Here is a 15,051-nt window from a genome sequence, read left to right as displayed (position 1 = left end):
CCATGGGCTTTGCTTAAGAATGCACATTCTGAGGCAATTCTCCCAGAGTCTGATTTGTTAATCTGGAATGGATTCCAAGAATCTGTATTTTTAATAAAAAGTCAGATGACTCTTATGATAAGGAAAGTTTAGAAAACACTATTAGAAGTTTTGACCTTACTACTCAATGATAATCATTGCAGGCTTTTTTCTCTGACCTTTGAGAATTACAGAAAAACAAGGTGGGCTGTATTCTTCTTGCATCTTGTTGTAGATGCTCGTCATTTCTCCTTCACATAGCTTTTTGCCTCTGGCAAGAGAATACAGATGTTTTATTTGAATCTGTGCCATCACCTCAGTACTTGTGTTGTTTGGTGTTTGCAACATTCGGCTCAGATGCACAGAGTTCTTAGAGGGGGCCTAGCTCTGTTTTATACCATCCATCTTTTAACCTTCCCCTTGCAAAAAAGGTTAACTCTAACCTCCCCCATTCTGCCCATTTTGTATGTCCTCATCCTTGTGATTACTATATTTATATGCAGTGTCTATATAAAGAATTTGATGTATAATAAACTTCTCTCTATAGGTACATATATAGACCAAAAAAATCTGGTTGGTGGGTGTTTGGAATAGGTGAAATATTTTCAAACTGAGGAGGAAGAAGATTCCATATGGTGTTTTTAACCAGAATCAGGAAAGGAGTGTATAGTTTGAAAACATTCTCAATATTATAATTTTTTATTTGTAAAATGAAACAATTATTTCTATGCTTTTCATGATTTCAGCTGAAGGTAAAGTAAAACAAATATTTTTTTGATTAGTGGACATATGCAGAAGATATGCTTATTTTTAACTAGAAGTGATCTCCTCCTGAAGGGAAGATGAGGAGTAAAATTTAATTTTAACAAAAGAGGACATGGTTTAAATATTTTAAAACTAAGATAGATGTCTTCTAATATTTCTTCCAACTTTAAGATCCTGTGAGCTTTCAAACATTTAAAATATCTTGTTTTAAAATACATTATTGTAATTATTTTCGTTCCTCCTACATGATAGTTGTGTATACCAAATTAAGGAGAAAAGCATCTCTGGCATTCTGCTTGCTCTTAGAATGTAGAAAGCTAAAAAGAATTTGCTCTTATCTCTAAATGAGAGAGAGATGAATAAATGACAAAAATTTTAACTTTTCTGGAACTCATCAGGTACCTGAGGACACGGGGCACTGAGCAGTCTGAAATCCATGGAGGAACAACCTCCTTCAAGAGAGGAAGAGATGAGTAGAACTCATCACCTATGGCAGAGCAGGAGGGGAAGAATTATCAGCCACCATACATACACCCTGACAGAGAAACAGCTTGCTGATCTCTGGCCACAAATATCTTTTATTTTAGCCTCTACTAGTCTACACAAGATGTTTGGCATTGAACCAAAAATTATGTGACACAGAAGTAAGAAAAATAAACTTACTCTCAAGAGATTAAAAAAAATGTCCACGTTTGAAATATTAGGGAATTTACTTTTTTTTTATAAAATAAACTTTACATTTTAGAATAGTTTTGGATTTAAAATAGAGTTGTAAAAATAATACAAAGAGTACTAACACCTGGCTCTCTTAGGGTTAATTAGGATATATATACATGTACTCTATATGTGTGTGTATATATACATGTACTATATGTGTGTGTGTGTATATATATATATAGAGAGAGAATATATATAGAGACAAAAAATAAAAAATGTCCACATGTCTGTAATATTAGGGAATTTAATTTTTTTATGAAATAAGCTTTACATTTTAGAATAGTTTTGGATTTAAAGTAGAGTTGTGAAGATAATACAAAGAGCACTAACACCTGGTTCTTTTACTGTTAATTAGGATACATATATATGTACTATACATGTGTGTATATATATGTACTATATGTGTGTGTATATATATGTACTATATATGTGTGTGTGTGTATATATATAGAGAGAGAGAGAGAGAAAGAGGGAGAGAGAAAGAGAGGGAGAGTATATATAGTACATTTGTCACAACTAAGGCACCAACATTGGTATGTTACTATTAGCTAATCTATAAAATTTATTCATATTTTACTAGTGTTTCCTCAATATCCTTTTTCTCTTCCAGGAAACTTCCCTAGTTATCACATTGCATTAGGTCAGTATGCTTCCTTAGCCTCCACTGGTTTGTGAAAGAGTTTTAGACTTTCCAATAAACTGGATAATTTTGAAGAGTACTCATCAGATATTTTGTAGAATGTCCTTCAATGTGGGTTTGTCTGATGTTTTTCTCATGGCTAGACTGGGTTTTTAGGGGGAAGACAACAGAAGCAAAGTGTCATCCTCATTACATCGTACCAATGGTATATTCCATCAGCATGACATATTACTGATAAGATTAACTTTGATCACCTGGCCTAAGTAATATTTGCCAAGGCTCTCCACTGTAGTTTTTTTCTCCCTTTTTATACTCTGCTCTTTAGAAGAGAGCTGTTAAGTACAGCCACAGTGAAGGTATGGCGAGTTAAGCTCCCCTTCCTTGACAGGGGAGTAACTACATAATTTTTTTCTTGCTATTTTCTATTTGTTTTCTACTAAACAATGTTGAGATTAGCTAGTTTCTTAATTTATATTCTTTGGAAACAAACCCAAGCAGATTCCTATTTAAGTTATGTATGGGGGAATATTATCAGGAGAAAATGAATGAAGTAAGCTGGGTAAAACAAGGGGAAAAAAGCTACGCAAGGATGTGGCCTCGGCTGAAGACCAGTTTTGAACTGAGCCAAAGGGGTGTTCTGAGCATGAACTGCACCATAGAGTTAGTCTGTTTCAAGGGGAATGGCCTATTATACCTCCATATCATCCAACCATTAGCTAGCTTCAGGCTGCAGCATTGTGGGCTGGGAATAATCTCCCAAGTAAGCCTGTTCTTGTTGACAGTTCTCTCAAAAGAAGGGGTACCTGGGAACTGTTAGGAGTCAGCACTGACAACAGCTGGAAAATAAGTACACTGACTTGGTAAAGTGGATTAGGGAGAGAAATGAAGACCATATTCTACAGCTAATAATCTCTTCTTTTGTTCCTTACCATTAATTTTTGGGTTTTATTTTTCCATTGAAATAGACTGCAAACAGCATGGGTGACACAGCTTGTCATGCAACATGTACTGTCAAGCTCACCATTTTCTTACTGGTCATTTCTGCATTTATGTTACCAGTCCTGAAATTAGAGTTCAGGACCCTTCATTTTAGCAAATACCAAGGTAGCCATATTTAGTTACCCTTGTTTCTTTTAGGTTTTTTCCCCAGTATTAATTGCTTGAGAATGTCTACGATTTATTTTCATGTGCATTTTAGGTATAAAAACATGTTTATGATACCTAATTATTAAGTTAGTGAACAATGGTGATAGATGTGGGATGTACACCAGAGCGTGTAATTTACAGATTGTGAGTATTTGCATAAGAAAGTTGTGGAGAGATTGGTCTTTGTCTCACTTTGCTCCCTCTTTGCCCCAATCCTGTGAGCCTTCGTGGAAGCTGGAAAGATAACATGATGTTCTTCAGACACACAGAGCAGCTAAGGTTCTATATGTGACTCAGGTTCAGCCAAGCAGAAGCACCCATTAGAGTCACAGAGGAAGTGAGCAATGTAGGGTACTGGCTGCATAGGTGAGGTGTGATCCTGGGTCGGAGGTATTTGATGCCCCTGGGGCAGCTGTGACACAAGTTCTGCAGCCTGTTCCCTAATGTTATGGAAGCCAAGTGGCAGATGGTGCTACTGGCAGACAGTGGTATGGTTGGACATTTCTTCTGGTTGCCCTGCTTCTGCCATTTTCCTACTACTCCCTGAAACTGTATATGCTGCACAAAAATGTGTAGTAGATTCTCCATCCTCAGATGATCTAGACCATATTTCATTGCCTACAACTAAGAAGAGCGACCTTGGTAATGAGAATAATAATCCTAAATGCCAGCAGAATTATTCTCAAAATAATATATTGATGAGTACCAAAATGATGCTACCCCATGCTAGGGCTGCTCCTTTGCTTTGTGGGCCTAGAAACCCGTTCTTATTAGTTCTCCAAGATGGTCAGGTTTAGAAACATGCATACACCTGAAACTGAAGCTGAAAAAATGAGACTGAAGTGGACACAAGCGTGAATTAATTAAATGGTCAAGATGTCAGGGAAATTTCTGCCTCAATTCAACCTACGTGATCATAGCCTAGGTCAAGAAAACTGGGACTGAGTGTGAAGATGGCAAAAATGAATCTCACGGGCACCAATATAGCAATGTATACTAGGATCAAAAACATAACAGGAGGCACAGAGTGAGTGCAGCTTTGCAGTGTGGACCTTCTGTTTTTCACAGGATGCTCTCAGCATGGGGACAAAGGTGGCAAAGCAGTCCGTGTGGGGATCAGCCACCAGCCCTAACATCCTGAATTGGGCCCTGAAAGTCTTGTGCCATCCTCACATATGAACGTGTGTTTTGCATCTTCCATTTGCCTGGACACACAATCACAACATGAAATGCCAAATCATAATCAAATGAGTGGGCAAGGGCAGACAGCATAAGAGATGAAGGAATTTATATGACCTTGTGATGAATTCTTCAGATAACAGCTTGAAGGACTTGTCACTAGGACTAGAAAGCTTCAAGTTGGTTGACCCAACAGCCCCCTACCCTGGGCAGGTCTGGATGAACATAATGGAGTTCAAATTTATAACCTTTCCATCTGCTCGTTAAAGTTTATTTTGAGACCTGTTTTACTTCTCTTTCTAGGTAATTTACTCTGGACTCTGCTTTGACCTAAATCCTGAGATTTAACTGGAAAACCTCCTAGCCACCCATTTTCTGGTTAATTCTTAGATTGATTCATTTAGGGCAGAAGTAGGAAGGGAAGTTGATTTCTTGATTTACCCATCAAAAGACAATCTTATTTCCAAGTTCTTGGAGTGAGCCTGATTCAATCCCTCAAGTACTGACAACACTGATCTGCCAAGATTCTCAAGAAATATCTACCTACACAGTCTATCTTTAGGCTATAAGAATGAAGCTTGTGAAATTTATCTTGCCTCTAATTTTAAACTTAAATTTTAAGATCTATTTTCCCCTGCAAATGCGAATGATTATTCTCAGTCATTTTGACTGCACTTTGGCTGTGTTTGAATTACTTGCATATAGCATATTTTAAAAATAAAAGTTCATTTTTTTTGAAAATCCTGCATTTAGATTAAAATTTGAAGAAAAAAATTTATGATAAGAAATTTATCTTTTATTCAACCAGTATAGCCTGTCACTTTTTATAAATTTTATCCCACAAATGATTTGAAGCAACTTGGCAATTGAGTTTATCCTACTATATATTTGCTATCAAAACTAGCAAAAACCAGTTTACACTTAGCATCAGTTTTGTAAGTTTTATTAAAAATAGAAAAAATGGTCTCAAATAAATGTTACTTTGGGAGTTTCAGACACGGCTAATGGATTGTAAATAAGTCTCAGGGATTGTATTAAAATATCTGTGTGGAAAGACCAAAGAAGCTGCATTTTCCCTTCTATTAGGAAGAATTTTGACATTATTAATAGACACAGAAATCATTGAATTATACCAATTGAAAGTACATGCTCCTCTAGACTTTATAAGTATTTCCAAAATTCTGGTCTTTAATATGCATTTCTGGAACAAAAGTAAATCTGGATAATTTAAAACATTAGTTTATCATTTAGTTATGCCATTATTGTTTTATTGCTGCAGTGCTACTCATATCATTATCCTTGGTAGTCTTCTTTTGCTCTTTCTTCATCTCCTTTTTAAAGCAGCAAGATCAAGTACAAAAAGAATTTGCCGTAATTTACAATACAAATACAAGAACAATAAGAACCAACATCATTAACAAAATATAAACTCAAATGCCAGAATGGAAAGAGAGTGGAACTTTGTGTTAAAATTTCTTAGGTATGGAAAGATATTGTGATGAATCCCCAAATTTAATGTTGCACTGTCTAAATTCTTTGGCCTTTGACTTAACCCTTCCTTCCTTCCTTCCTTCCTTCCTTCCTTCCTTCCTTCCTTCCTTCCTTCCTTCCTTCCTTCCTTCCTTCCTCCCTCCCTCCCTCCCTCCCTCCCTCCCTTCTTCCCTTTCTTTTGAGACAAAGTCTTGCTCTGTTTACCAGGTTGGAGTGCAGTGGCGCAATCTCACCTCAATGCAACCTCCACCTCCCAGGTTCAAGTGATTCTCCCGCCTCAGCCTCCTGCATAGCTGGGATTACAGGCGCCACCATCATGCCTAGCTAACTTTTGTTTTTTAAGCAGAGACAGGGTTTCGCCATGTTGGCCACGCTGGTCTGGAACTCCTGACTTCATGTGATCTGCCCTCATGGCCTCCCAAAGTGCTGAGATTACAGGCTTGAGCCACTGCAACTGGCCATACCACCCTGAATGTGCCTGATCTCATCTGGTTTAGCTCTTTTTGAGAAAGGAAATTTGTCTGTTTAATAAGTGGAATGCAATGCACAATACCTGACAAGCAATCTCAGAGAAAATGTAGAGGCATTTCACATTTTACTGACTTTTTTGTCTCCTGTAACAAAGTTATTGAATAGGTTGTGCTCCAAAGAAACAAATTTTTCTCTGACTTCTGTGTTCAAAAATATTCCTAAAATGACCCTTTCCCAATCCTTGATGGCATTATAGATTCCATAGCTTTCTAAGAATTTTCTCCTGTTTAGACTTTAAAGATTCTAAATCAAACACTAATCTCATACCCAATTAATGGCTTCTTCTCTTCTCCTATCTTAGGCGTGGTATAGAGGCTAGAGAACAGCAGGGAAGAAAGCGGGGTAAATTATTTTACTCCCCTATCACATCCTCTCCCTTCTTGTTTTTTTTTTTTTTTTCTGTGTGTGTGTGTGTTTGTGAGTTATCAACCAACACACTATACTATGAATAAAAAGCATAATATAGGATAAAGTATTTACAAATTGAACAACACAGGTGCATTGGCTCCTGGGTATCTTAATTTCATATCTAGCTAAAGGAAGCTGTCAAAAAAATTTCCTAGCTTTTGGTCACAATCTTTCTAATTCTTTTCAAAACATCTCCTTTTTATTTATTTTTTTTTGAGATAGAATTTCCCTCTTGTTTCCCAGGCTGGAGTGCAATGGCACTATCTTGGCTCACTGCAACCTCCACCTCCCAGGTTCAAGCGATTCTCATGTCTCAGCCTCCCAAGTAGCTGGGATTACAGGCTTCTGCCACCATGCCTGGCTAATTTTTTTTTTTTTTTTTTTTTGTATTTTTAGTAGAGATGGGGTCTCACTATGTTGATCAGGCTGGTCCCAGACTCCTGCCTCAGGTGATCTACCCTCCTCGGCCTCCCAAAGTGCTGGGATTACAGGCATGAGCCACTGTGCCTGGCCAGCATCTGCTTTTTAAATCATATGTTTTTCCAAATTAAATTTTTTGCTCCTTTAAAATTTATCTCTTGGTTCCCTCTCCTCTTCCATTGACTTCAGATTTGGCATTAACCAGCAGTGTTAATTTAAGTGAATCACTTGACCTTATTAGGTTTATTTTCCAACTAGTTTGGATTAAGTGACCTTGATTTGTCTTTTAGTCCAAAATAGGAAAATGTAAGTAAAATATTTTTGTGAACTATTAGGTGCCATTAATATAAAGGTTAGTTATTATGTCTGTTTGTATTTTATGTTTTTCTGATTTCTGGATCCCTTCAACTGCTTCTAACACTCCCACATTATGCATATCCTGGATAAGTTTTCCATTGCACTTTTCTCAAAAGAAGACAGTGAGAGTACTAAAAATATTTAACAGCTTCTGGAATAGTGTCTGTGTGTGTGATTGTGGGGAGAGGGGGTGTTCTTTTTTTCCTGTTCTCTATTTATACACATATGAGAAGAACGGTTTCTATTTATTTCAGCTATCTGAGGTTTTTGAACATGCAAGACCTCATCTGGCTGTGGATACAAGTGACAAATAGCAACAGAATCCTAATTTCACTGGCTCTTGTTCAATCTATTCCAGCAGGATCCCAAACCCTGTAACCCACCTCCCCACCAGCCTCCTAAGCATTCCTGGGAGTCAACTCAATGCCAATATCTACCTTTTTTTTTTTTTTTTTTTCCCCCTTTTTTCTTCTCAGACCCATGGTTAGGACTCTGCTCCCCAGCCATTACTGCATCCACCAGGTTTTGTTCCACCTTCTACTGCAGTGAAACCATTGGCCCTAAGGAGATGCCAAGGCTGACAGGGTGCTTCTGTGGAGTGGGACAGCATGCTTCACTCCCTTCTCTGAACAACAGTAGGAATGCTGCTGAGATATGCCAAATGGCACAGAGTCTTTGGTAAAAGTGGTCTTTCAGTTTTCACTTATGTTTCACACCCTCAGTTTCAAATATGAATTTGACTCAGAGACAAATCAGAGTGATAAACCCACAAGCAGATCAGAATTTCCATTCCTTTCCAGGACTAAGCCATTCTTTCAGTCAAGCCTGAGATACTTGCATCCTTTTCCCCATAGGATAATTTGCTTTCAGGAGGTGTTTCAATCTTTTAATGGCAGAGCTAGAAGTTCACCAGACATGCCCAATATATACAAAGTGTAGAAAATATCATATTATTAACACTTGATACCAGAAGGGTGTAAGAGATGCAACTGACTTTAAGAAGAATACCTTAATAACTATCTGGGGTGGACAGAGGCTGAGACCCAAAGGCCTAGTGGTTGGACATTACCAAGACACATAGCTGCTGGTAGGTAAGGGTGAAGAGGACATAAATGAGGAGTGAGATGCCTTCGAGATAAGGCAACATGGGGTCCTGCAAGGGAAGAAGGTATGAGAGAAAGCTGTCAGGGAGGCAGAAAGAACATCTAAAGAATGAGTATGTCTTATAGGTGATTTTTCACTGATTACTGTGTGATTTCTATATTCTTATTCATTTTGGGAGGGCTTTGCACAGAATAAAAAAGTGTAGAAAATGTAAGCCAATGCCATTCAGATGTTATGAGCTAAGAGTGGTTCTTAGCTGACATCTGGGTTGTATATGGGAAAAAATCAACTATGTCTCAATATAGAGATGTTCCATCAAGTTAACTCCAACTTATAATGCAATAGAGAGGCAAGAATTGAGCCAATGGAGACCATTTATAGTTTTATAGTTGACACAATTAAATTGTCAATATTTGGGGCGGTATTAAGGATGAATCTGGATTGGGCAAATTGTCTGCTATTCTGGGGAAGAGTATAATGTTTTGGTTAATGGAAATGAAGAAAGAGTTAAATTTTGACTTGAGTTTTGAAGAGATAAAGACATGACATTTGGAAGAGAAGCAAATAAGAAAATTTGTATCATTAGATAAAAGTCCAGAAACAGCCAGGGGATAGAGAGAGAGAGATGGAGAGGGGGAGAGAGAGAGAGACAGACAGACAGAGAGAGAGAGAGAGAGAGAGAGAGAGAGAGAGAAAGAGACCCCTTGACTAAAGAAAGTCAATTGAAGGCTTAGTATGGGAAGCATTCAGGGTACAAGCAATACGTTTTTGTGGGATGGTATTCATATTCATGTGTGAAGTAACTGGCAGTCATGGGAAAGTTAAATTAATGTGTGGACACCATGATTTTGACTGTCTTGTGTAGAATATACCAGGTGTACGATTCCAGAGTTGGCAAGGACTAAGGAGAGATGGGGCAGTCTTGAGCAAGTTGGAACCAACCTGAGGATTGTGAAAGGGAAAGGAAACCAGTGGAAAAGGATGGAGAAAGGGTTGATTATTTAGAAATAGATGGCTGCGAAGATGGAAGAGAATGAGGCTTGCATTCATGGTGATTCACAATGAATTGATTGATAAGAGCAATACTCTTTACTGGTATTAATTATATCAATTGCCCGGGAGTCTTGTACCTTGTGCCTCAGGCAACTTCTAGGCCTAGCATTTTCCATTTAGAATCCTTTTCAATGTAGGGCTGCTGAGCATCAGTGAAGTGGAATGCATAAAGATGAAAGCATAGACAAAAGCTTCCCAGACCCATAACCAACATCTCTTATCAAATAGAGTACCTATCATGGTGATAAGTATGGTTAGAAAGTAAGAGGTAAACACGATAAACAAGATGGCAAGGGACCTCAGGGCAGTGAAGTGCGCTTTCATGCTTGGATTGCAGTGACCAGTGCCATGATGTTGTATCTGCTTGGTCAATGATGCCATGAGCAAGATGGTGGAGGCCAGGAACAGGATGAAAGGAATAACCAACGCGACTGTATGAGCCTGGTGCAGATACTGATGAAACTTTTGAAGTCTGTCAATTACAGTGCTGTTTCTGGGTGGATGCTCCATGGTGAGAAACTGAATTTGAATGTAATTCCCAATAGCTGAAGGGATGATTGTCACACAAGTAATCATCAGACAACCCAGTAATAGCCAGGGAAGCCACCTCAAAATTCTCCACCTCAGCCAGAGAACGATGGGATGGGTGAAAGAAGAGACCTTGATGCAGTAGAAGACGGTAAGCAAGCTGTTTAACCAGAATGTAAGGACATTAAAAAATGTCCAGGTGATTGTTAAGTTGCAAAGTACATAATTAAAATTAAAATAGAAGCAAAAATCGTTCAGCATTGATGTCCACTGTAGACAGAAACGAGAGATGCCCAGGCTGATGAGAATCATGTCCACAGGCATCAGCCTTCTGATTTGCAGCCATTCTCTGCCCAGCACTGCAACAATTAAGCTGCTCTGCACAATAATTGTCAAGGACTCAAGCACGTAGATGATCATGAAGAAGACACTGAGTTGGATGGGTATCATTCTTCTACTCCAAAGTGTCTTCCTGGACAAAGACTGAATCTCTGTACCAATTTCCAGGTAGAGAATGGGTTCCCGATTCCACCACTGTCTGGTGCAAGAAAACCCCTCCCTCTGGAAGCAAATTTTCCCAAGCTCATTTTTAATTTTGTCATTTTCCTATCCATAGAATTTGTTTATGCTTTGCTTGCTGGTTGCTATCACATCTGAATGTAGGGAAATATTGTTTAAATGTGGATTCCTGCTCCTGAGATGGATTTGATTATTCCAAAAAGGCATACGTATTTCCTAACCATGTTTATTTCCTTTTTTTCTGAGGTGCACTTAGCTTACTTCCTTATCATTGTTAAATGACATCTTTACTCTTTTAACCTAAAATTTGAGCCACAGGAAAGATGAATCCTTCCCTGTTCGTTCATGTCCTGCATGATGTTTTTGCTCTGTTGAGTGCAGTACCAAAGCGAACCTCAGAAGCCCTATCTTCCCAGTTCTCATGGCAGCTAGTGGTGGATGCTACAACCAAAGTGTGAGGGTAAATAAAAATTCAGAGGGAATTTCCTCTGAAATTCCACAAAATTGCTGAACTCCAGACCTTCAAGTATTTCCATCCAATGCAGGCCACTCGCATAACTGTCAATTGAATTCCCCCACCCAGAGAAATCAAACTGCAGATAAAACACCGCACACAGCCCCTCTTAGCTATTGTTCTTCTGCCAGTTCCAATGCTTTGAGCATATACCTTATGTATTTTCAGGAATTGTTCTTGTCCCATTAACATCAGTGGTTTTTTGTGGGGTTTTTTTTGTTTTTTTTTTCTCTCTTACATGGCTAGGTTCTTTTTGTCACTGCTCTCATTGCTCAGGAAGAATTGAAAGAGGACCCTCTTACCACTAGTAAAGCATATTACTTCCAAATGTGCAGGAATCATTTCATAGCTCTACAAGAAGGCTATAAAAGGAATATATTTTCCTTCAGTTCAGGACAACTCTTCCAAATAGACACCAAACATGTAATAAGTGACTTCAGAAATGAGAGGTTATTCTAATAATTGCTAGTTGGTGACAGAGACAAAGTGAAAGTCATTGACCTTATGTATAATAAATTTGGAGTCTGTATGGACTTTTAGTTATTCAAGGAAGATAACACAGAAGCAAGCAAACATGAAGCTTACAATTCTTGAACACAAAACAAGACACTACTGAACTCATGATGCAAAGGTAAGCAATAGCTTAAAAAATTACACCAGAAAACAGCATTAAGTGTAAGAAGCATCTGCTTTGCATTCTCAATAAAATGCAAGAAACAGGAAATAAAAAACTGAGATGACAAAACAATATTATTAAAAGGTGAATTGGTTGAGATGTATCCAGACATAAGAAGAGAGAAAGATGAGATATTAAATGTTGGTATGTGAAACATGCAATAATAGCATTAACCTCTGCCTTATGTCCTGAATACACTGAGCATGTTGCCAGCTGTATACACTGCCCCATTCTGAGTAAACTCGGAAGGACTGTGATGCTCTCAATCACTGTCTGAGGGGTTCCGAAAGTGTGGCAACCATACTACACCCCTCATGACTGGATTCCAGCCACAACAGCATGAACAGGAATGAGTTTCTGTCCAAAGCAGCCCCTCATAGACTGGCCTGCAGTGTGAGAGATGGCCTGGCACTACTCTATTCCACTGGAGTGTTTTCTATGTGATAGTGGCTGATTAAATAACCCAGATACTCTTTTTGGGAAAGTTTGAAGGTGAGACATACAGAGTGTCCTTAGACTGGTGATTGATCTTCCCTGGGGTTCAGAGTTGAGAGTCTGGCTCTTTTACCATGTGCGCATGTGAACCTTCTGGGGCCACCCCTGGGGTCTCCTCATTGCAATGATCCCGATTCTGGTTTGCCTTCTTCCACTCTCCTTTAGCTCATACCCTTTCCCTTATCAGACAGGGAATTGTTGCTCATTAACTAGTCCTGGTTGGTCAGGTGCTGGCAAGGTGACTGAAGCTCAGCTGCCTTCTGCAGTATACACTTGATCTATGGCAAACTCAGGCATTCTTTTCAGTAAAAATGATCAATGGCAGGTTGGCCCATGCTGTTTCCCCTCTCTACTCTGTCATTTCTACAGTTCTCTTTCGCCCTTCTCAGACAGACATGAGGGAAGGCCCACCAGTTTTTTTCTTAATGTCCCACTGGGAAAAGGAATGCCAGTTTATGTTTGTAGGCATCTACAATCTTCACTGTTAGAGATTTTGTCTTTTTCTTATCCCTGAGCATACTCCTAGTTTCCTCTAATACTTTATTTACTTCTGCCTGATGGAGGCAGACTGTTGTATCTTATTTGCAAATTTGGTAGGAATAACTTGCTCGATTCTAGATTTTACTATTGTCAGGCAAATATTTTATAGATATACACACACACATATACACACACACACGTATGTACACACATATATTTATATATAAAAGATTAATATCTAGAAACACCCTTAATTTATTATATATGTGTATACATGTGTGTATATATACACATATATATTAATGATAAATGATAATGATAAAACTGATCACCAAGATCCAATAAAAACATAGATGATAATATGCAGTATATATGTGTATATGTATATATACACACATATATAATAAATTAAGGGTGTTTCTAGATATTAATCTTTCTTGATGTATGTGTTTGTTTCATTAAAAAACTTTAAAAATAGGAAAATAAAAGAGCAGGCAATTCACCAAAGAGTAGACAACAATACCAATAAGTTCATAAAAAGATGCTTAACCTCACTAGTAATAAGAAAAATACAAATAATACTGAGTAGACACTTTTCATTTTTCTCATTGCAAAAACAAAATAAAATTTGAATATCAACTCTAAAAGAAGATATGAAAAAATCAGAGTCTTTATGAACCACTAGAAGGAATATGAATTAAGATAGTTACATTGGAAAACAGTTTGGTCATATTTAATAGAAAATGTACAGACTTACTTTGCAGACATTCTACTTCTAGGTATATATTGTATATTACAGAGAAATCCTTACACATATATAACAAAAGGAGAAATTTTCTAGTCTGTTTATTTCAGAACTGTGGTAATACCAAAGACTGAAAACTATGTACCTGACCATCAGTTAAATAATAGATAAAATGTGGTGTAATCATATGATGCCTTAAACACATGTAGATGTTTGCCTCCCCACAAGCTAATTTGCTACATTTTTCCCTTATAGGCAGAACCTGTCTCTTTCTGGAGAGGTTTTAAATGCCAGACTCTTCGTTTAATGTCTTCTTTGCCTGTTAAGTTTGGGCACACGAATCGATTCTGGGCACTGGGAATAGAGGAGAAGCCTGCTGAGACCTCCTCTCTGATAAGAACAGAGAGATTCATGAAGAGAGGTTCTTCCCTCTTCATCCTGTGTTAGGTGTTATTCTGTATTGTGCATGACGCTAGGAGCTGTTGTAGACATTTTGTGACCCTGAAGGGAAAACAGGGGAAACTGCAAAGAAACTAACACAGAGCCTGATTTTGTGTAATGCTTATTAGTACTGGGCCGAAGTACCTCTGATATCCTGTTATGTGAGCAGAATATACTCTGATAGATTAAACCACTTACAACTAGCATGTGGGACTGAGCAGGTGGGATCACACTGAAAGGGAGAAAGAGAAAGTGCTTTATTTGATAATATTTTCCCCTCACACAGGAGTATAATTAATTGAATAAACTTATTTCCATGTACCTCAGTTCCACAAGTAAAACATAAGGAATGATAAAAATGATCACCAAGATCCAATAAAAACATAGATTATAATATGCAGATAAGGCAGTAAGTGTGTTCCTATGTTCATACATAAATCATGTGTTCCATAAAAATATAAATTGAAAATAGTATAAAGAGAAATTTATTCACCAGCATTCTAACTTATGTGGGGGAAAGCAGATCAATGTGTCTGGTTATTCCCAGGAAGTGAAGCAGCCAGAGCAAGGAACAGGACCACACTTTACCCTCCTGCACTAGGTGGATGGAAGACATCACAGAGGGAGCACCGGGTACTGAGTAGAGAGGCCAGAGAAAGTTTTCCCAGCAAGAAATAGAAATGTGCCTTATGTCATGTGATTCTTCTGCTCAACTCAAGAAACTTACAGGAAAGAGCCTAACACAAATATGAGTACTTTTGAGTTGCATAGGGAAGGGACTCTGAATCTGGTTCTGAGGAGAGAAGTGATTGAGAAATGCCTGT

The 15,051-nt window shown here is 38.1% G+C and overlaps 1 protein-coding gene across 1 annotated transcript; it reads right to left on the bottom strand.

The window, feature by feature from the left end:
* Nucleotides 1-8,131: 8,131 nt before the first annotated feature.
* On the bottom strand, nt 8,132-12,744 carry TAS2R16 (taste 2 receptor member 16). The gene has a single exon (XM_021936237.2). The coding sequence runs from the start codon at nt 10,805-10,807 to the stop codon at nt 9,932-9,934; it is 876 nt and encodes a 291-aa protein (XP_021791929.1). The 5' UTR covers nt 10,808-12,744; the 3' UTR covers nt 8,132-9,931.
* Nucleotides 12,745-15,051: the final 2,307 nt, after the last annotated feature.

This window comes from Papio anubis, chromosome 4 (assembly GCF_008728515.1).
Source record: "Papio anubis isolate 15944 chromosome 4, Panubis1.0, whole genome shotgun sequence".
Taxonomy (NCBI): domain Eukaryota; kingdom Metazoa; phylum Chordata; class Mammalia; order Primates; family Cercopithecidae; genus Papio; species Papio anubis.
The sequence above is the reverse complement of the archived record's forward strand: the minus strand, read 5'-3'. Positions and strand labels throughout refer to the sequence as shown.